Genomic DNA, 24,364 nt, shown 5'->3' with positions numbered 1-24,364 from the left:
GACATACAGTATTTGTTTTTTGTTTTTTTGCATTCCACTGTTCTGCTTCTTTCCACTGCTTCAAGTTGAACTTTTTTCTCTTAACTGTTATCAATAGCATATTGTCAACGTGACTAATTGTATACAATTTTTGCTATTATTTTTTATTAAAAATCGTGATTCCTCAATTAAAATTTTTTTTAATTTTGGACAATTCATCACTTGGACAAATAGAACAATTCATCGATAAATTCAGAAAAATCACCCAGCCCTAATAGGGGGGGGGGGCTTGAATTAAATAAAGATTATCAGAAATAAAAAAAATAAAATAAAAAATGTTTAAAAAATTAAAATGAAGAAAGAAAATATAAAAATAACTATTTCAAAATATTAACAAATTATATATACATATACTCGCTATATATATATTATCATTGTTGTATTATAGTTTATATTACAGTTTTATAAATGTTTTTGGTCACATTTTATTTTAAGATCCAGTTCTCACTATTAACTATGACTTTTGGCTCAATAAACTCCTAAACTACTTATTAATAGTTAGTAAGGTAGTTGTTAAGTTTAGGTATTGGATAGGATTAGGGATGTAGAATATGTGCTTTATAAGTACTAATAAACAGCCAATATGAAAAAATAATAATAATAATAAAATCAAAGAACTATCATTTTAACCAAATAGTCATTCTAGCTAAATAGATTCAAAATGTTTAATGCAAATTAAAAATAAATAAATAAATACAATAAAATAATCAAGGCAATATTTGTTAACATTTAAATTTAACATTTATATGCACCAATATTACACTAGTACTTACTAATAAAAAGTGCATATATTTGTCATGAAAACATTTTAAAGTTTTACTTATAGATTAATAAGTTTAATAAATCAGAGATGCTATTAAAACATCTTATGACTTGCAAGACGATGAAGAACTGAATCACCAGCAAAATCTTTGGAAATATTCTATATATGCACAGCATATTTCCCTCATTCTGTCGGCGGCACCTCAACACAACACCAGCAGCCCTCCATCATTTCAGACTATCAGTGTCACAGCCTCCACCTCCACCGGGACATTCTGAACCTTCTCCTTAATGGATGGATGTGCGGAGCTCTTTAGCTGCCATTTCTCTCATTCATTTAGTGAGCTGGAGGTGCGGGGTGATGATAGCCACCCTATCTGTCCCAACACAGCAGCATTACGGCACATGTGGCCTGCATGCAAACGGCTGTTTAAACGCAGCTCACTGTTGCCTGCATTAAAGCCCATTTTTCTTCATAGCTCATCAGACATTAGGTGTCTGCTTAAGGCACGAACTGAAGCAACTCCTTCATTCAGCGCGAATTAATTTGACACCACCTGCTTAGTAAGGAAACACACCGTACACGCAATCAGATTTAGAGGGGAGGGTGTGTTGCTGCATGTTGACGAAGTGTAAAAAATGCATGACCATGATGCAGGACAGAAATGCAAATTTAAATATAAAGAAGAAGAATTAAAATTAAATTCAGTTTAATTTAATTCACAGTAATACATAAAACTAAAAAATAGCTCAAATAGAGTGATAGAATGATAGATAGAAAGATAGAACGATAGATAGAACGATAGATAGAACGATAGATAGAACGATAGATAGATAGATAGATAGATAGAATGACTGACAGACAGACAGACAGACAGACAGATAGATAGATAGATAGAATGAAGACAGACAGTGAACGACAGACAGACAGACAGACAGACAGACAGATAGATAGATAGATAGATAGATAGATAGATAGAAGACAGACAGTGAATGACAGACAGACAGACAGACAGACAGACAGATAGATAGATAGATAGAATGAAGACAGACAGTGAACGACAGACAGACAGACAGACAGACAGACAGATAGATAGATAGATAGATAGATAGATAGATAGATAGATAGATAGATAGATAGATAGATAGATAGATAGATAGATAGATAGATAGATAGATAGATAGATAGAATGATTGCAGAAAGAAAGATTTTCTTGCAGAAAGATAGCTTTTTAAATAGATAGATAGATAGATAGATAGATAGATAGATAGACAGACAGACAGACAGACAGACAGACAGACAGACAGGATAGGTAGGTAAGGCAGACAGACAGACAGACAGATAGATAGATAGATAGATAGATAGATAGATAGATAGATAGATAGATAGATAGATAGATAGATAGATAGATAGAACAACAGATGGATCTGCAACAAACACAGTGGCAGAGAGAAACAAAGGATCAAACTGAGGGACAGAGTCCATGCATGAACGGCTCTTACTGTAATAGGTTAGAGTGCATTTGGTATTTTAGCAGCCAGAGAGACACTCAGTGAGTGTTAAGAGCAGATGTCCTGCAGTGAGAAACATTACAGCTTCCAATCCCTCAATCAAAAGCAGCCATACTGTGTAATCAATATAGAAAGCACTTTACTGAACATGAGAGCACAGAGACCCATCTGGCCTGTGGGAGAAAATACCCTCAAACGCATGAGGAAGAATGAGAAAGCGTTACCTTTTTGGCTCTTTGGCTTATATTTGGTCCTTTACTAAGCAGCTTTTCAATCAAGTACTCTCGATTCTACAACACAGAGGCAAGAGGGGAAAAATATATCATAACATATATCAGTAAAAGACCACTGTGAAGCACTGGTTAAAGCATTTGAAGTATGGATGCAGAGTATATTGCCGTACCTTAGCCTTTTGGAAAAATTTACATTTCAAAAGCTCGGCTGCAGTGGGCCTGTGGAGATGAGAAACAGAGCTTGATGCTGACATTTTCAGACAGGTCCACATTTCAAGACTCAACAATAAGGACTTTTTTGTCCTGGCCAGGCTGGGCCAATAGTTCAGATTTTTACTAGTCAATAATATACACAATTCAAATCAATATGTTTGTTTCTAGTATTAAGGCCTCTGCTGAAACTTCCAGTCATGCAAGGAAACTTTTGCAGACTGCACACCATTCAGCATTTTTGGACACAGATTTACTCATTTGTGTGAACAAATAAGGCAGGTTTGCCAATTCAAATTACCTCTTTGCAGGGTCCTTCTGAAGGCACAAGGATATAAGTTTTCTAAACGATTTCCCATACTTCTTAAGCATCTCTTTGTCCTCAATCCCAGTCTCCAAGGTTGGAGGATCGTTCTGCAGCGTGAGCATTAAAACCTGCAAAACAGCAGGAAGCCATCAGATATAAAAATAAATAGATAGAACAATGGAACGAACAGTAGATAGAGTGAACGACAGATCGAAAGAACAAACGACAGATTCAGAACTACATCATATAAAACAACATCATATGGATGGATGGATGGAACAACAGAATGGTAGATTGGATGGATGGATGATTGATTAATGATGGAACGACAGAATGGTGGATTGGATGGATGGATGATTGATTAATGATGGAACGACAGAATGGTGGATTGGATGGATGGATGGATGGATGGATGGATGGATGGATGGATGGACGGACGGAATAGAGGATTGGTTTGATGGATGGATGTATGGATGGATGGATGGATGGATGGATGGATGGACAGAATGGTAGATTTGAAGCTGCAGTCGGTAACTTTTGGGGCTCGCGTCTGGTGGAAGAACATTGTAGCCGGAGCTACTTCTCTCTGTTTACATCTATGGCGAGTCACGCAGGTACTGTGCTACTCTGCAGCATTGCTGACCCCAACCAGACTAAAATAGTCAGAATATAAACACTTATTATAGGTGTACCGTAGTGATTCAGGATAAGACAAAAACACGGTTTGGAAAATGGATTCATGATGTACTTGCTCATTATATATATTTTTTATTCAGGATAAGACCAAAACAACACTGTGGCACAGCCCTGCGCTGATTGGAGCAGAAAAGCCGGGGGTGGTGGATTTTGTTTATATTGGAGAGAAGTAGCTCCGGCTACAATGTTCTTCCGCCAGACGCGAGCCCCAAAAGTTACCGACTGCAACTTTAATGGATGGATGGATGGATGGATGGATGGATGGATGGATGGATGGATGGACAGAATGGTAGATTGGATGGATGGATGGATGGATGGATGGAACAACAGAACAATAAACGATGGATGGATGGATGGAACAACAGAATGGTAGACTGAATGGATGGATTGATTGATGATGGAACGACAGAATGGTGGATTGTTGGTTGGTTGGATGGATGGATGGATGGATGGATGGACAGGATGGTAGATTGGATGGATGGATGGATGGATGGATGGATGGATGGAATGACAGATGGATGTATGGATGGATGATGGATAAATGGATGGATGGATGGATGATAATGATGTAACGACAGAATGGTAGATTGGATGGATGGACTGATGGATGGATGGACAGAATGGAAGATTTCATGGATGGATAAATGAATGGATGAATGAATGGATGGATGGATGGAAGGAATGACAGAATGGCAGATTTGATTTATTGGATGTATAGATGTATGCATGGATAGAACAAAAGAATTATAGACTTGTTGGATGTATGGATGGAAGGAACAACAGAATGATAGAATGGATGGATGGATGGATGGATGGATATATCTATAATAAATAGACAGAACATTGTTAAATAGAACATTAGACAGAATAAACAGCAAAACATTTCCTTTTCAATTTTAGGAAAGAAAGCCTAAACAGATCAAAGTATAAATAATGATCATTTTCATTCTGGATGATCTATTCTTTTAGTTGGTGCCTGCTGAGCCTGGGACGATGGATGGCTTTGTAAAACCCCATTAGATACGGTTCAACTGCACAGGCTTTGCTTTCATTTAGTATACATGTAATATCTGCAGCACAGACAAATAAAATAAATCACCAACACTTGATTTACTTTGCGTAACTGCTATAATTACATAATTAAAAAAGGTTATGAAAACAGGTACGTTTTCACAAACACACAGCATGAATAGTCACAGACAGTCGTTGTGTTACCTTCATAGGGGGGTAGCGATGATAAGGTGCAGATCCTGTCGCGAGTTCAATGGCAGTGATTCCGAAACTCCAAATGTCAGCTTTGAAGTCATAACCCCGTACCTGCGGTCACATGACATGCTAGCAGATCATCAGATGATGGGATGACAGACTATGACCCACACCAATCATAAACAGCTGTTTTTTTTTATAGCAGATATCCAATTATTAACAATCTCTATGATCTGCACTAAAATAGTTGAATGGTTATTAATCATTCATAGTATCGGAAAAGCTCATAGAAAATAGTCTAGCTATTAACACTCTCATGGTGCCAAGATCCATCATATTTACAGTAGATGACAGATACACATTGGTGGAGTGTCTTTCTTCTTAGGCAGCAACTTTGCTTCAACTGATTCAGTAAGCATATCACTGATCTAACCGCATAATACTCAAATCACAAAAAATGAACAGAACACAAAAACATTGGGCTGAAAATATGAAGCAGCACAATTGTTTTCAACATTCATAATAATAAGAAATGTTTCTCGAGCAGCAAATCAGAATATTAGAATGATTTCTAAAGGATCATGTGACACAGAAGACTGGAGTAATGATGCTGGAAATTCAGCATTGCATCACAGGAATAAACTACATTAGAAAATATATTAATAATAGAAAACAGTTATAACAGGTATTGCTGTTTTTACTGTATTTTTGATCAAATAAATGCAGCCTTGGTGAGCAGAAGAGACTTCGTTTAAAAATAGGTTATAACAGTAGTGTAGTTTCAACTATTTTGTATTTAAACTTTTCAGTATTGAATGAATAATAATTATAATCAACATTTCTTTGTCCACCGTCTTGGTTGGGTTATGACATTGAGTTTGTCAAGAAATGCATTATGGGATTGCCCTGTGTCTTATAACAATACATGTAATGCTGCTTTAGTTTTAGCTTTTATTTAGGCCAAAACAGGGTATCTTAGTATTTACTAAACTTCTAGAACAGTCTTCATGTTGTTTTTGTTTTGTTAAAGATTTATTTTAGGCGTTTTTGCCTTTCTTATCATAGGACAGTGTAGAGCTGGCAGAAAGCGCAAAGTGAGAGAAAGAAGGGGGTCGGGGCTGGATTGGGAAAGGTCCTCAAGCCAGGATTCGAACTCGGGACTCCCGTTGCGCATAGGCACTATATGTTGGCACGCTGCCCACAAGGCTATCAGCACCAGACTTCGTGTTGAGTGTGCATCTATTTTTAATGATTTAAAATGCTGTCTATGTAGACAGCTCGCTAGGTTTTTGAAACAGATCCACTTGTACATGTTTAATGTTGGCCCTCTGAGTAAACTGACCTGCTCCATCACCTCCGGGGCCATCCAGCATGGGGTCCCCACAAATGTTTTCCTTACTTTGTGTCTAGTGACATCTCCACCGGTGGCCAGAAAAGCGCTCACTCCGAAATCTATAGAGAATGATTAAAAACCTCATCATACCCTCAAATAACATCTACTGCAAAATCATCTGACAGCTGGAAAGTAAATGTTTTTAATGAAAAATCTGACATGCATGAAAATGAATGACAGACATACAGTCTGATAAATTGGTTGTATAGTCTCATACCTTTGTGTACTGTATATAAGTCAGTGAAAATATGCCTTTCCAAAAAATATAGATGTGAACTATTATATTTTGACAGAGCAACCTTTTGAAAAGACTGTATGTCTACCTTTCACAGCTTTATTTCCATTTGTGTCAAACATCTACTGTGCTTTCAACAATCAAAAATGTGTGTGTGTGTGTGTGTGTGTGTGTGTGTGTGTGTGTGTGTGTGTGTGTGTGTGTGTGTGTGAGAGAGAGAGAGAGACCCTGTATGTTTAAAACGGTTTTCTAAATTTAAAAACTGTCTGTCAAACATTTCAATAGAAAATTCTCTGATTTGAAGTTCAATCTGAACAGAGGAGAGCTAAGGTCACTATTGGAAACCCCTGTTACATAAAACCGATCAATATTCTAGAACTCAATCAGCCAGTTTCCCCTCAGGGACGGAAAAAGCCCCATTTCAGGAATTTAACACTTCTCCACACTACCATCAGTGTGTCTCTGGCCTGTTTTTCTGCTCTCCTTTATGTGGTTCTAACACACAAATTCATAAAACAAAATTAAACGGAGAACAAAAGTGGGGAATATATTATCTTTTAATAATCAAACCATACTGTAATTAACCTCAATGAAAGAAAATTAAAAAAAAAAAAAATTAAAGTGGCTTTACGGACTCATTAAATCACTGCTAGGTTATTGCTTTTACAGTAAGCATAATTAAAGTTAATTACCAAGCTTTAAAAAGCAATATAAGCTCTCTAAAGGCCCATAACTGTTGCTTTTTAAATTGACAACCAATATTAATTAAAGCAGGATTTTTTAAGGATTTTTATTTTATTTTATTTTTTTTTAAGAAAGCTTAATTACCTCATGGCCATAAATTACTCATTAAAGAGCTGAAATAATTATGGAACTGAATTAAGAATGCATTGGTCAAAATCAATTAAGAGCAACAGAGAATTTTTAAATATATTCTGAGTCATAAATATATATATATATATATATATATATATATATATATATATATATATATATATATGTGTGTATATCAAATTATTTATTTATTTATTTTTCCCCCGGGGTCCACTTATAAAGCCCTAATTTAGTTTTTCATGACCATTTTACCTGCTATCTTACTCCTGTAATTAAACAGGCAGGTTTTTTGAGGCAGTTTCTTTAAGATGTCTATGTAAATGTTGACTTTGCATGTGAAATAAGATGAAGCACGTATTTGCAAGCTGCGGATTTGTTGTCAAGCCCATCTAATATTTAACTGCCCGATGGAAAAGTCTGGAGATGTTAAATGCCAAGATGTTGTTGGTTAACTTACTAATACTAAGACAACAAAAAAGGATCAAAACATTTCAGAAAATCTACAAATTTCAGCAAAGTCAAAGTCAAGCAAAGCTCCAAACCTGCGATCTGCACCGATCCATCTTCTCCCAGTAGAATATTACCAGCCTTCACGTCCCTGAGGTCAAACCGAGACAAAGCACATCCATGTCACGGTTTATTATAATCTTAAACATTAACAATAATGCCAGTGGCTAAAGAATGAATCTGCATGTTTATGAATTTTTTAAGACCATTATTACAGCAGTGATGGCCTGGAGGGTAAAGACCTCATTAGTATTTTCCAGCACTTAACATGCAGAGGAACTTAATTAAATCATATGTTACACTAGTCTCGCAAAAACAGATGTTTGACTATCAGCATAAAGTCTGCCCCACTTAGCATCTTATTTGGACAAAGAGATGTACACTTAAAGGAACAGTTCGCCCAAAAATGAAAATGTGCTTAAATTTACCTCAGGCCATCCAAGATGTAGATAAGTTTGTTTCTTCATCAGATTCAGAGAAATGTAGCATTCCATCACTTGCTCACCAATGGATCCTCTGCAGTGAATGGGTGCCGTCAAACCCAAACAGTTGATAAAAACATCACAATAATCCACAAGTCATCCATACCTAGGGTTGCAAAGGGGTGGAAAATTCCAGTAAATTTCCGGAAACTTTCCAAAAATCCCTGGAATATTCCAAAAAAAAAAATCCTGGAAAGTTTCCAAAATTTCTGGAATGTTTCCGAAATTTACTGGAAATTTTCCACCTTTTTGCAACCCTACTCCAGTCCAGTGAATAAGTCCATCTCCTGCTGTCCTCTCACAATAAAATCTACCCACATATTTGTTTAGAACGTTTTTTTCACTTCTAAACAGTGCTTGATCTGTGCATATTTCTCTCCTGATTCAGACAAGATGACATTTTCATTGGAGAAAGCAATATTATGACTATAGGACTTGTATTTTAACCAGAAACTAAAGATAAAAGACGTCTTAAAGATGGATTTATGTATTACAAACTCGCAGGTTTTCACTTCACCAGATGTTAACTGATGGACTGGAGTGCTGTGGATTACTGTGATGTTTTTATCAGCTGTTTGGAGTCTCATTCTGACGGCACCCATTCACTGCAGAGGATCCATTGGTGAGCAAGTGATGCAATGCTACATTTATACAAATCCAAATCTTTAAGATGAACTGAAGATGAGTGTGTTTTCAGCTCACTTTTATTTTTGGGTGAACTATTCCTTTAAACAAAGACAGACAGCCTGAAAGGCATGCAAAATGACCCGCCATTTTTCCTTACCTGTGAATCTGCCCATTTTTGTGTAGATAATCTAATCCTTCCAGTACTTCCTTCAAAATGGTTGCTATTGTAGATTCATCTAGGACACCGTTTTTATGCTCTCCTTTGCTGAACGTGTGCTTTATGATGTCTAACACTGATCCTGGATGAATAAAACGCTTTGTAAACACACAAAAAACTTAAAATCTAAAAAATATATATGCATATAACACATACAGTAGCCAAAAATAGTATTTGGACATATCAATTATATGAATGTTAATGCATTCGAAAAATAGATAACATTAAATCAAGTCACATTTACTTTAAAGAAATAAAACACAAATGAAACATCACATGAAAATGAACATGTCCATAGTTAATAGAAAAGATTTTTCTCACCTCCACTCAGGAGCTTCATGACCAGCCAAAGTTCATCCTTCACAACAAAGGAAGTGTAGTAGGTGACCACGTTGGGATGGTTACACTGGCTCATGGCTTGAATCTCTTTCTGTGGAGACAGATGGAGGTGTCTAGCTTTATAATGCATGTCTTTAATAATGTCCATGTGCTTTATAATGCATGCACATCAAAGTAATTGTAATGGCAGAAACAGAGAAGCTCTTGAACCGATTTATAATAGACAGTGTTCACTAATAGAATGAATCTCGCAAAGTCCATTAAGAAAAAGGCCAGGCCATAATTTAAAAGAAGAAGAAATTTAAGCCCATGTTTATGACTATTATTTTTATTTATTTTGATAAAACATGTAAATAACAATTACACATTTTTCCTCTAAATTTCATTATCATATTGGAAAAAAACTCTATTCTTCAAAACTGCATATTATTATTTTTTTTAATTATTTATAAATGAAGGTAAAAATTACTGTATGACCTTTAATTAATTAAAAAGTTTTTCAACCATGGACTGGAATCACTGTGCATTTCAATTATTTGATTCAATTTGATTCAACAATTCATTATTCAAAAATGTATTTTTCTGTGTAAATGATTTAAATGTTTTAGCAAAAATGAGCATGTACATTTTTCTGTTATGTCCCTATTTTGTTATATTAGTGTAAATTACATGAAAATGATTAGTAAAACATTTGATTTTTAGTGTAATTTTTAACTTACATTAAACATTTAGAATCTTTGGTTGAAAAGAAAAAGGAAGATTGTTATAAATATGATAATATACAGCAATTTTTATACTTATAAGGATTACTAATAAGGAAACTTCATTTGTGAACACAACAGACAAATTTTTATCCTTGAAATCTGCAGTGGAATCAATGCTTCAATATTGATGCGGTTTTTCAGTTTATTTCGAAGCAGAACTCATAACCCTGTTTAGCTTGTGCATCTAAGCATGAATACAACTGATAAAGTCATTTCACATATGCCAATAATATAAGGCTTTAATAAAAGGACCACAGGATGCAAACCTGAAGAAAATTGAAAAAGTGAATTAGGTTCAGTATAGATTTACACCAACCATATTTCTGTGTCAGCCAATTTGAGAGTAAATCTGGGAGATGTTTATAGCAGAATCCCATCTCCGGGAATAAACTTGTTTTCGTGACAGAAAAGTCATTAATCAAACCATCAGTTTCCAATCTCACTGCACCAAAACAAAGATCAATGGAAAACAACTCAGTCGTGAGTGTTGGAGTCAGAGGCCTGCTGGGTGTGTGTGTGTGTGTGTGTGTGTGTGTGTGTGTGTGTGTGTGTGTGTGTGTGTGTGTGTGTGTGTGTGTGTGTGTGTGTGTGTGTGTGTGTGTGTGTGTGTGTGTGTGTGTGTGTGTGTAAATGATTACAGTAGGGAAAGCGCACTCTATGAGAGAAGCATGAAGTATGTGTGTCTCTGACATTTTTGAAAAACTAGGGCAGTCAAAATGAAAAATGTTGGCTAATGATTAATTATCACACCGATAATTGTGATTAATGATTTATTGACTTACACATGCAAATTAAGAAGTCATTTATTCATTCAAAATCATTAAATGTGAAGTGTTTGTTGAAGAAATTAATTTTTTTTAAGATGAAACAATATTATATGCTTTTATAGAAGCATTAAGTCAGGATGGTTTTAAATTGATTGTTTAAATAATTGAAAATTAATTTCTAATATAAAACTTTGCAGCAAGAGTTTAGAGGCAATTGTCCAATCCCATGAAGCATTGAGAATGATATAAAAGAATCAACCAATATTTACATTTGTATACACTATATTCAAAAGTTTGAAATTGATACTTTTTTATTTTTTATGTTTTTTAAATATTTTCTTATCTTTTTGTTCACCAAGGCTGCATTTTTTTGATAATTAAAAACAGTAACTAATATTGTGAAATGTTTTTACAATTTAAAATAACTTTTCTATTTGAATATATTTTAAAATGTAATTTATTCCTGTGATCAAAATTGAATTTTCAGCATCATTACTGCAGTCTTCAGTGTCACATGATCCTTCAGAAATCATTCTAATATGCTGATTTGCTGCTCAAGAAACATTTATTATGATTATTAATGTTGAAAGCAGTTGCGCTGCTTAACTTTTTTGGTAGAAACTATGATACAGTTTTTTTTTGTTTTTTTTTCAGGATTCTTTGATGAATAAAAATGTCAAAAAACGTAATTTATTTAAAATAGATAACATTTGTAACATTTTAAAATGTCTTTAAGGTTACTTTTAATTTAACGCATCATTGCAGAAAAACATACTAATTTCTTAAAGGTGCTGTATGTAGGATTGACACCGAGTGGTTGAACTAGGTATTGCAGTCCAAATTCAAAATATTGGAGAGAGTTTTTTTTCACCCGGTCCCTCCTCCTCAGACTTGAAGCAGATGCAGGTTGCCAGATTGACGCTCTGACCCCTTTCGTTTGCCGGCTTCCATGAATGAAATGAAATACACTGTGTTTCCCGCCAACTGGCAACCCGGGGTGCTGAAATGCAGTTGGGTAAACTGTAAGTGGGCGAGTTTCACAAACCAAAACAGAGACCTACTTTCCGGCCCGGAACACACATTTTCAAAGAAGAATAACTGACAGTAGCATTGTTTTTCAGATAAACAAGTATGTTAACTTAGCATGTTTCTTAAATATCTGCAAATATATTATGGTATTTTTATGCTTTAGTAGAGTCAAAAACTTATTACAGCACTTTTTAATAAAATTTACTCTAAACTTCTAGAGAAATTTAACATTACATCACACGCTCACCATTGGAGAAAGTAATAGAGAGAGAAGATTTGTTTCTTAAAAACATGCTGATTTTCACTTCACAAGATGTTAACTGATGGACTGGAACTGTGTGGATTACTTGTGATGTTTTTATCAGCTGTTTGGACTCTCATTCTGACGGCACCCATTCACTGCAGAGGATCCATTGGTGTGCAAGTGATGCAATGCTACATTTCTCCAAATCTGATGAAGAAACAAACTCATCTACATCTTGTATGGCCTGGGTTATTATTTAATTTTTTGGTGAACTACTACTTTAAGATTATTGTTAAATGCCTATGATGAAAACAAATGGGGAAAATGGAGCCAAAAGATGTCTGTCCAATGTCTGCCCAGGCCAGTCAGGCTGTTCAAAAGACCAAATTGCAATTTACCTGTAACTAATTGTATTTCCATGTAATGGAAGCGTGCATGTTTATATGCATATGCATGTGTATGGCAGAATTTGCATGAGTAGACAAAGCTGTTTTTATGTTGTTCCTCACCAACAGCTCATCCATGCTGGTCTGGCATTTCTCCAGGTTGATTCTCTTGATGGCCACACGCTCCTGTCGAGGGCTACAAAGCGCTGCCTGGACGACTGCTGTGGCTCCGCTACCTACAAAACACAGTGTACACGTCTCTAATGAACAAAGCACACGCTGTGTCAAAGACATTATTCTAAATGAAAGGCAAACAGTAAACATGCCCTCTGGAATATAAAAGCTTGTGCACAGCAGGTGCAGCTGATCATATGATGTGCTTATAGGATTGATAACAGACGTGTGTGACGCTGTGATAAGCAGCTTTACTGTAACAGAGACAAATTGCATGCAATACGTTTGCAATTTTAAGTGGTTATTTTCCTGTATCTAAATCAATTACAATTGAAATTCAATTTATCCATTTTTATTTTCAATTATTACATGTTGTAAATATTATTTAATACATGCTGTGTGTGTGTGTGTGTGTGTGTGTGTGTGTGTGTGTGTGTGTGTGTGTGTGTGTGTGTGTGTGTGTGTGTGTGTGTGTTCCTGTGATGCAAACAAAGCTGAATTTTCAGCAGCCATCACTGCAGTCTTCAGTGTCACATGATCCTTCAGAAAACATATTAATATGCTAATTTATATATTAGTTATTATTGTTTATGGATATTATCTGAAGAATAACAGAAGTGGTTATTTCGCCTATTCAGTTGCAAAAATCTGTTGATCGCCTTGGGCATAAAATCTGATATTTTTTTTAGCGAGTAAATATTATGCAAAAAACCCCTAAGCATGATTCAATTAAATTTAAATTCTGCAATTTGCGTGCATTTTATTTGCAATCATTAGATTCTATTTAATCCAGCTTCAAGGAAAAGTATTTGAACCCTTGGATTTACCATGTAAATTTGATCTAATCCTCAATCAACTCATCAGCAACAGACAAACACAGTCTGCTTAAACAAATACCAATACAAACGACTTCATGTCTTTACAAACACACTGCGTGAGTGGAATGAGTATGTGAACCCAACTGGCCTTTCTTCGGGAGCATTAACCCAGAGCCGGTGCATGCATACTGTATAGGTGACCTAGGTAGTCGCCAAGAACGACAGCACAGTCAGGGCAGAGAGAGATTTAATTTTTAAAGATCATAAAGATCTTAAAGATCATGTTTAATTTGTGACACTGAAGTGGGAGTGGCTGTTGAGCAGCTGTTGAGCTTGTGCTGGCCCTGCATTAACCTCTTTTAAACAAAACGGTTTCAGTTCTGCAATATTTAAAGGTTATCTATCTCTCTGGGTCATGTTAAAGCATGTCAGGTCAGGACTCAGACTGGGTCACTCAAAGTGGTGTATCACAGACAGATGGACTTCAGGCTCCTGCTAAATGGACTAAATCTTATAAATCTGGGAATAAATGTTCCCCTCCATGACAGTAAGCTGTCCATTCGACTTTTTGTACATTTTTGACATGCAGCAATGCTTTTTTGGACAGCAGTGGCTTCCTCTTTGCAGCTTTCTCCATTTATAGACAGTTTGTTTTACCATGTGTTGACAACATGCAGAGATGATTTCGTAACCCTTTTTCAGCTTGCGAGTAAACAAGTTTCAATCTGAGGTGTGCTGAGCTCTCTTTTGGTTTTTGAAAGTTGCTTTAATGTCTGTGATATCCCTACGATCCAGTGCATGCAGTCAGTTATCCATTTTTGAACTTATGATTCAATTTCTACTGTGAAATAAGCATTGTAGGCATTAAACATTCACTTGGTTATGCCTAAATAAATCCACTTAAATTTGATCAGTAGACATGACGTGTTCGTGTCTGAAACGAGTTTCCTTAGGAGGTAGTAGCATCTTCATACAAAACCACGCTCTGAACTGAGAAGTGAGACAAAATGAAACTCCATGGGTTCACATACTTTTTCCTGTGACTGTAGGTCTATTACAGCATTGTGTTTAATGGCCAGTAGCTACCATTCTCTCTAAATATTGAAAAAGCCACATTTGTTGACCACAAATCATATTATATTATATAGTAATAAATTATTATAATTATCTTTATTATATATATTTTACTTATGCAATTATAATATATTATACATGCATTTAATTTTTTTTTATTATTTAAAATAATTAAATATTTTTTATTAAATAATTTAATAATTATACTGTATATTAATAAAATGTATAATACTTCCTTATATAATCTGATCCATTTATAAACAGTACAATACCATTCAAAAGTTTGTGGTTGTTGTTTTTTTAAACAATGTGTTTGTAATAACTTAATAACGTAATATTGTGAAATATTATTACAATCTCAAATAACTGTTTTCTAATTAAATATATTTTAAACTGTAATTTATTCCTGTGATCAAATCTGAATTTTCAGCATCATTACTCCAGTCTTCAGTGTCACATGATCCTTCAGAAATCATTCTAATATACTGATTTGCTGCTCATTTCTTATTATCGATGTTAGGTTTAATATTTTTGTGGAAACTGTGATACTGTATTTTTTTCAGGATTCTTTGAAGAATGTAAAGTTCAAAAGAACAGTGTTTATTTGAAACAGAAATCTTTTGTAACATTATGAATGTATTAAGTGTCACTTTTGATCTATTTAATGCATTTTAGATTAATAAAAGTATTAAATAAAAAATAAAAAAGACTTACTGATCCTAAACTTTTGAACTGTAGCATGCATATAGCTAGGTAATTATACATTAAGTAATCATGCTCATATTTTTTCATGCTTATAATGCAATACTGACAACAATTAATCTATCTATTCAAATGCATTTGAAAAGGAGGTGTGCAATTTCACTAAGCCTGTTTGAAACATAACACATTATCTAGACATTTAATGCACTAATAGCCAATTGCTGAGATATGACACATCACATTTGTGACTATAAACACAAACGCAGTGCTGCTATTCACACCGTAAGAGTGTGTGACTCTCTGCCAACTGCGGCTGACAGATAAGGAGGGGGTTCTGACCACGCGCCACACCGATTAGCAGAAGACGTGCACAGAAACTATAGAGAAGCTCTCCGGTAATGCTAGCTCTTATCTGAGCTGATAGCATACTGCTTTAACAGGCATCTCAACCTCCCTGCGCTCACAGCACCGAAGACGGCCCTCTGTGTTTCTGTCTTTATTTACTTTGGGAGCCTCATGTCTGCAGGCAGTGGGTCCATCTATATCAGCCGCCTCAATTTGAGCCCAACTTTTATAGATTTGAGAATGCAGCAAAATGTCAGTGAATGAAAAAAAAAAACAGATAAGGAAAAACGTCATTAAATAATAGCTGTTGATTATTAGGAAAAGTTCACTCTTAAAATGAAAATTGTTGCATAGATTTTTGCTATAATTATTGTGCATGCGTTTACGGCCTCTTATTAACCGTTCAACTAGCGAAGACAAAAAGTTGTTTACAAACAGTGAAAAAAAAATCATAGAAATTTTAAACTTAAAATTTTAAACTAACATCTTAACATAAGAATAAATTTGATATAGTTAGTTAGTAATATTTCAAGATGAACACACACTGGATTGAAGCAGCATTGATTTACTTGATTTTCCATAAATCGTTTTTTTTTTTTTATCATGTTAAAATGTTAGTACTAAATATGATCATCAGGTTTACGTTTATTTGTTCATCTTTCAATCATTGTTATACTGATTTGCACTAATGCTTTGAGTTCCACAATAAAAGCTTTGATCCAAAAACTCATTTAAATATCATCTAACTAAAACATGTTATCGTGAGATATAGAGTGCTGGCTGATATTTATATCATTTTATGTAAGGAGTCTGTTATACTGTTATAAAGATCTCACTGATTTACAATACAAGCCATCAGAATCTCATCCATATATATATCAGCATCCGCACGAAACTGCATATTTTTGCCCAGCTTGGGCATTTGAATATCATATATATATATATATATATATATATATATATATATATATATATATATATATATATAGTCAGAAGTTTCAATAAATTGTTCCATTCAGTTAGATTATGACTAATATTTGTCAGGCTTTACAGGGTTAATATGTGCTGTGTCATATAAAATATACATATAAATTCTAAAAATAAGTATATGTACATTAGTCAGTGTTTAAAGCACTTTACAAAGCATAAACATGAAATACATAAATTGATATATCTAATGTCAATGTGCTTAAGTGACGTAGACTATATAGATGTGTCACTGTAATTCAGTTTCTGTAAACTGCTGTTTATTTCTTTGTGAAGAACTTTTTGAATCATTAAAGACTAAATACACTTCTGAGAAATGAGAAGTGCTCGGTCTGAGCAGCAGAGGGCGTCGTGAGACGAGCGCTAACTCATCGCATGCAGCAAATGACACCTTTGAATCTCACAGACAGTGCAAGTGGCGATAAGATGCACACATGCCCTACACACTCAGAATATTAATAGCTTACAATATGTCGAGGCATAATAACGAGTCTCGTTGTCACTGCTATTAGTGTTTTGTTAAATATCCGCCAGCCTGCGCAATGCATCAACTTCAAACCCCTGAAACTTGGCTGCACTTTTTAATCAAAATAACCTTCCCTGTGTATAACAGCAGCACCTTTACTGTACACGTCACAGCAGCCTGATGTCTCACTGGACACGTGCTATTGAAAGGCATCGTCGCTCATCACACGCGCGCTGTCATTACATCTAATAGCTGCGAAACATATGATAGGAAGCTTCGCTTGTCACATCCGCATTGCATTAAGGGGCGGTCACACTGCACTTTTCGTTCCATTGACTTCCATTCATACGCATGCGAATGCGGCAGACCGGAAACGCAAGATCATGCGAAAAATTTCGCATTTCGCTGCGTTCCAAGGTTCAAATTTGGTGAACTCTGACCTGCGAATTCGCATCACGTGAAGACGGGGGATCAGTGGAATATCAATACGTCACTGCGTGACCTCTCTGTACAGAAATTCAAAAATTAAGGAAGCGCTAATTTTAGCCTTAGCGCAGCATCCTATTTTATATAATACATCTTTAAAAGATTATTAAAAAAAAAAAGCTGCATGGTTCGTGGTGTGAGTGGAAACAGGAATAGATGGTACATTTGAATGAGGACACATTTTATCATTTTTTTATTGCTTAGTGTGTATGTATTATATAGAGATAGAGAGAGACAGACAGAGAGTAAAATATAATAAAACGCTTTCGACGCCGTCGCAAAAGGCACAGTACAAGCACATTAATCCATGTTGTGATAACTGAGGGGAGACCGTTAACCTGCTCCCGCCCATATTCGCAGCGGTGTCCGAAAAAATTTTGCACGTTCAAAGTCTAGTGTGACCGCCCCTTTACTGTCATCGGCCGGTGCAGATGGAGAAAAAGCCGGTAGGCCCAAACCAAAGCAACAAACTACAGCCAATGACGGGCTCAAATCCATCTGCAGCTACCCACCGATCACCTCCTGGAGCTCGTACGCCTCCTTGACTATGGGCCAGCTGGTGGTGAGCGCCGGCTGCGAGGCTTGGCCGGCCGCCGGGGAGTCGCTCTGCTCCGCCATGATGCTGCTGAGAGAGTCGCTCTCTCTCACTCGCTCACCTCACCTCACCTCACCTCACCGCTGCTGCTGCTGCTGCTGCTGCTGGATCACTGCCGCCTGTGATGAACACATCCGGAGAGACACTTCGCGAATCCTACTACAGCGAGGGCTGAGCTCATGAATATTCATTTCGGCGCGCTGATGTCACTACAGCGTAACGCGTTTTTTTTTTTTGAATATTAAGTAGCTTATGAATATAAAGTTGGCCGTGGTTACGTAGTTTGGTGATTTTCGTTATGTAGTTTCATTTATTTATTTATTTATTTTTTAATTAATCCATTCGTTCATTTATTCATCAGTTTAGTTGAGTGAGCGTATTTTAAACCCCATCCTGTTTTTATTTATTTATTTATTATTGAGTTTATTTATTACTGTTTTCAGATTTTTGAGCTAAATTTAGTACACATAAATATAAATACGGAGGTCTCTCAAAGACACAAGTTCAACAATGCCTAAAAAACATTGTAACATTGTTGTACATTTTGTAAATATTTGTAAAGATTTTAATGCTTTGAATAACTTTTTTTCCATCTCCATGGTTTATTTGTTTATTTATTTATTATTTTGTGTACGTATAAAAAATAGTCATGTGTTCATAGTCCAAGTTCTGCACCATGGTTCGTAAGAGCTTATCCTACTAAAGCAAAAGCTTTGCTCATGAATATTAATTTTAGGCCTGATGATATATATACATCATCCCTAAAATTAATATTCATGAGCAAAGCTTTTATATATATAATAGTGATGATCTATTGCAAAAGGTTATAGATATTAATTATTCCTGTTTACTCAGCGAAAGCGTAGCTTATGACGTTGCTTGGTAAACCTTTTTTTTACAGTCTATGGTTCAGTGACGTTAGGTAGCCTAATTAATATTCATGATCAAGTCGTATCTTAGTATGTTTGCGCCAATAAAAGTTTCCCTGTTTCATTGGGTTGCATTTATTTATTTATTTATTTATTTATTTATTTATTTATTTATTTATTCTCAAAATGTAAAGGCTGATATTTCATATATTCTACTGTTATGAAAGAATTTTAAGATGAATCAATCTCTTCAGCCTTCATGACTGATGATCTCTCTCTCTCTCTCTCTCTCTCTCTCTCTCTCTCTCTCTCTCCCTCTCTCTCTCTCTCTCTCTCATGAATAATAGCCTACCTCTGTGAAACACTTTAATAAAAATGTTACCACTGATCTATAATAGAGAACATTACAGATCAGTGATTTTTTCCCCCCACAATGTGTCAACAGCCTATACAACAAATAACCATTCATAACCATCTTCCCCACTTCGCTTAAAAAGATTTTTAAAAGAAGTCGGGTCTTGATGAATTTGGCTTCATGAATAAAGAATTCCGCAAGAATTATATATAGCTTACGATACAATCTTTATTTGGATTCACTCTCTCTCTCTCTCTCTGTAAAACCTGAACGAAGTAAAAACAGAAACAGCAGCACTGCAGTAGCCATGCGTCGCCCAGCAGGTGGCGCAATTACATAAGCTTTGACAGATAAAGCGACCAGGAAAGGTGGCCTGGTGGCCCTGTGGAGTTTGCTTTTATTTTGATGACTATATATACTTTTTATATAAGATTACAAAATAAAAACAAATATTATTATCAAAATAAATAATAATAAATCATTATTAAAATTACAGATGAAAATGTGCAGCATGGTTGTTTTCTTGTTAGAACACATTAAAACCAAAACAGAACAAATTAAAAAATATATAAATAAAACAAATTGTACAGAAAAAGCACATATCAAAATGACTAAAAAATGAAAACGATATATACTTATTATATACTTTTGTAGGCTACCATAGTAGGAGAGAGTGGGGTGATTTGAGCCTGTGAGGAAGTTAATCTTGTTACACACAAATATATGAAGAGTTAACCATCTTACTAACTCTGTGACAGAGAGAAGCCCATGGAATAAGTAACTACATTCAAGTTGAAAATAAAAAGGGATTTTTTTATGTTCAAGGACTCATGCTTCTTGTGTTTGAACAATTACAGACAAATCTAAAAAAAATATATCATGCATATGTTTGTATTTGTTATAACATGAGGCTATTTAGAATGACGTTAGCTCTAAACTGCTGCATGATTCAAGTTCGTTAAAATGGTCATTTGAGCCAAAAGTCCAGGGGTAAGTTAGTTGAGCCAGTGGCTCACCCCTGATTATAAAGTGTTACTGTAAATTGTAAATTTTTAATTGTACTGTAAATCGTACTGTAATTCTACATTTTAGCCTACGTCGTTCATTTTAAACATTTTTGATTTTGGTCTTTGTTTTGAACTTGGTTTTGTTCTGAAAATTGTACAATTTCAAATAGGCCCTGCATGTTTATAATAATTGGCCATTGAAGTTTTTATGAAATTGTATTTCCCTGCACCATCTATAAGTGTGATGTTAAGTTCAGTCAGCCCAGTTTTGTGAGGTCACAATTGCAGTCTGTTTTTTGTTGTTTGTTTAATTCTTCAATTGTAACTTTATTTTGCTCTGAAATTTGTAATTAAAAATAAAAATGCCTTCAAAGTTGTGAATTGTATCTTCAAATAAAACTTTTCAGAAGTCAGCCATCCATCCATTCTATTATCCAAACCTCTTTGTCCTTATTATGGTCGTGGGGAGCTGGATCCTAACCCAACATCTTGAGCCACAGGCGAGGAAAACCCTGGATGGATGGCCAGTCCATCACAAGGTGCACACATAGATTTTAAGAAGTCATTTTATTGAATTTCTCTTCCTTTGATATAGCACGAGGTGAAGTTTTACTTCAGCATAATCAATGGCACAGTTTAACTCCTTGTGGCTCAACTTGCCCTCTCCCTATAGGGTCAATTTACCCCACACTGGGGGCAAGTTAAGCCAAGAGACCACTTATTTTGAAAGCGGTTTATTTTAGATCCAAACTTATTATTCCCAATGATGCACCACATCCTGAAATATATATACATATGTAAGTTGGACCCATTACGTCATGTGCTCACTTTAAACACACCGTTAATAGAATAAGAGCATAAGTAAAAAGTTGTTGAATTTATAAAGTTTTCTAATATATACAGTACATTTTAGATACTTTTAATTCCTCTAATAATGACTTGGTCTGCATGAACTCTTAAAAAAAAAAAAAAAAAAAAAGTGTAAATATTAATTTAAAAATAATGTTTTTTTTTTTTTTTTTGGAGGGGGGGTGAAATTTTGTGTTTTTGATGAAAATAATGAAAATAATATTAATTTCTGCCTGAACTGTTCCTTTAAGCGAGGCTTTTTGATTGACAGGCGCACGGACCAATCAGCGTCGCGTAGGCGGAGCGTGTCGGGCACTTTCTACTTCCCTACATCGGAGAGACGAGACTCGCAACCCAAACGGGCGGTGCAAAACCTGATTCCATCATCACCAACATCATCATCATCATCATCACCACACTGGACCTGCAAAGATCAGCCGAGAAAGAGCGTCGCAAGCCGCGTCGGCCATTGATTGCACATCAGCGCGGGCGTGGAGACTTCAGATCCGCTGGAAATGGCAGGAATCCTGGCGTGGTTCTGGAACGAGAGGTTCTGGCTCCCGCACAACGTAACCTGGGCTGACTTGAAGAACACAGACGAGTCCACCTTCCCGCAAGCCGAGGACCTGTATCTGGCGTGTCCCTTAGCATTCTGCATGTTTATGATCCGGCTGGTCTTTGAGAGGTACGTCCAGTGTCACATCTTCATCATCATCACCATCACCATCATCATCACTGCTGAAGATGTTTCGCTCAGGGTTCATCCCCAGCTGATGATTATGATGATGATAATGATGATGGGACATTGTCACTAAATGCTTGCATGAATTAGGACAATGACAGGACCCCAGTATGGCCCATCTCCTGAAATAATAGTAGTGATGAAAGTAGGTCAGTGCCTTTCTTTGGAGTGTAGATAATTCTTAGGTGTGCAGTCGAGTTTTGTTTTGGTAACGGAATGCTTTTATATAGCAAATCTAAAGTTTGAGAATCTTCACTGATTCCCAGCACTGGGGCATGTTGTCACACTTCTGTATGGGGTAAGTTGTCACAAAGGGAGCTTGTCATTTACAGCACAAAAACTGTAAAACAATTACTATGTAAAGCAAAAAAAAAAAGAGTTTAATATGTTTCCTATCATGCATTAGAAATATTCTAGAAACCCGTCCAAGCTGGTGACTGGCATATGCTTGCATTAATCAGACCTTTGGGTCAACTTGTGTAAAATATTTACAAACATTGACAGAAACGTCATGGCCTACATTTTTAAGAATCTCTTGACCTACATTTTGAATATGCTGATTATATCGATACAGGAATATTTCAATAGCTGTGGAGCATGTAAACATCTTTTTTCAGCCATATTTCACCAGCTTTGAAGTATAGGATTAAAAAACAGTAATAAAAAAACAAAAATAGTAATAATAATAATAATAATGTTTTTATTTGTTAATAAAAAAATAAGATGTTTATTGTACTCACCAAGGCTGCATTTATTTAATCAAAAAAACAGTAAAAAAATAGTAATATTGTGAAAATGAGTACAAATGTTTTCAGTTTTAATATATTTTAAAATGTAATTAATTCCTGTTGCCGTAAAGCTGCTGAAGCTGTTTTTTGAGGAACATTTTGATACATTTTCTTTTTTCAGGATTCTTTGATGAATACAAAGTACAAAAAAACATTTTTTTAAATGTAAATATTTATTTTAAAACATTTTAAATATATTAAAATAAATAAAAAAATAATATCTATCTATCTATCTATCTATCTATCTATATATATATATATATATATATATATATATATAAATTATATTGACCTCAGACTTTTGAATATGTTTATATAATAGTGTATTATAATCATACTTATATTTTGTGTCCAATCATGATATGTCAACTCATATACATTGAAAATATGTTATTTGCGATTTTAACATAATTTCCTTCAATTATAGCATTTGTTATATAAAAAATGAAGTAATCTTATATTTCTGTTTTGACTGTGGTGACAATTTAATAGATGAAGCGGGTTTTTTTAATTATTTTTTTATTTTTTGCAGTCTCCATTCATTTATTCAATGATGTGAACTCTTAATTCTTACTTATATTTATAAATATATTATATTTATATTAATGGACACATTATTTTTGCACCTGATGTTGAAAGTGAAAGTGGGAGATGCACCCAAACCTTGTTGAACAGTCAAAATAATTCCATAATACAAACCTTTTTTTTTCTTCAGTTTTGTCCAGAACCAGTATTAGGTTTGCAACCAACAAACAAAACCGCTGCTAGAAAAACAAGCTTTTGTGCATTTGGACTTATGACTAGTTACTTACATACAGTAAAGCCTTTTCCTCATGTGACAACTAGCCCCGGTCTCCTCTATATTGCAGTCGTATGCTTGAGATTAGTTGATAAAACCAGTCACTGTGCACATGATATCATGCTTTTCAGTGAGTTATAGAACTTAAACATTCATTTTGCGCTATTATGAGCTTTGACATCTGAAAATGTGTTGCCTTTCAATGCACAAAAGCAGCAACTTTGACATATTCCCCGCGGGACAGCGCAGTGTCAGGTTTTGTGTTTATGTATGCCCCAGACCATCTGCTCTTCACCTTCATCTGACAGAGTTCTTCAGATCTCTCCAGCTGAATTTGGGTCTTCATAGTTAGGAGGTGAAATATACTGCCAGGGTCTCCTCTGGGATTGTGTCTAGGGAGGAAGACGGATCTTCTAAAATGTTTTTTTATTATCAAAGTGAGTGTAGAAGTTTCACCCGTGTGTCCAGTCAGTTCTGGACCAGCTGAAACCTTTGGATCTGACTTTACATACAGCAAAA

The 24,364-nt window shown here is 35.2% G+C and overlaps 2 protein-coding genes across 4 annotated transcripts in view; one reads left to right on the top strand and one right to left on the bottom strand.

Moving 5' to 3' along the window:
- Positions 1-18,610, bottom strand: part of LOC109047701 (STE20/SPS1-related proline-alanine-rich protein kinase-like) — a 58,327-nt gene extending 39,717 nt beyond the window's left edge. For all 3 annotated transcript variants that reach the window (XR_006160865.1, XM_042764291.1, XM_042764292.1), the window contains exons 1-10: positions 18,354-18,610; positions 12,913-13,025; positions 9,582-9,690; positions 9,201-9,342; positions 7,970-8,025; positions 6,308-6,417; positions 4,975-5,076; positions 3,058-3,191; positions 2,717-2,765; positions 2,538-2,603 (exon numbers count right to left, since the gene is read on the bottom strand). Coding sequence is in view for 2 of the 3 variants with exons in the window: in XM_042764291.1 (XP_042620225.1) it covers positions 2,538-2,603; positions 2,717-2,765; positions 3,058-3,191; positions 4,975-5,076; positions 6,308-6,417; positions 7,970-8,025; positions 9,201-9,342; positions 9,582-9,690; positions 12,913-13,025; positions 18,354-18,459 (987 nt within the window). In the remaining variant the exon portion in view is untranslated. The remainder of the gene's footprint in view (positions 1-2,537; positions 2,604-2,716; positions 2,766-3,057; positions 3,192-4,974; positions 5,077-6,307; positions 6,418-7,969; positions 8,026-9,200; positions 9,343-9,581; positions 9,691-12,912; positions 13,026-18,353) is intronic.
- Positions 18,611-21,826: 3,216 nt separating this feature from the next.
- The window catches only part of cers6 (ceramide synthase 6), a 36,906-nt gene continuing 34,368 nt past the window's right edge, over positions 21,827-24,364 (top strand). Inside the window, exon 1 of the mRNA XM_042764290.1 lies at positions 21,827-22,201. Within this exon, the coding sequence (XP_042620224.1) occupies positions 22,032-22,201 (170 nt within the window). The 5' untranslated portion in view covers positions 21,827-22,031. The remainder of the gene's footprint in view (positions 22,202-24,364) is intronic.

The sequence above is a fragment of the Cyprinus carpio genome, chromosome A9 (assembly GCF_018340385.1).
Source record: "Cyprinus carpio isolate SPL01 chromosome A9, ASM1834038v1, whole genome shotgun sequence".
In the NCBI taxonomy this organism is placed as follows: Eukaryota; Metazoa; Chordata; class Actinopteri; order Cypriniformes; family Cyprinidae; genus Cyprinus; species Cyprinus carpio.
The sequence above is the reverse complement of the archived record's forward strand: the minus strand, read 5'-3'. Positions and strand labels throughout refer to the sequence as shown.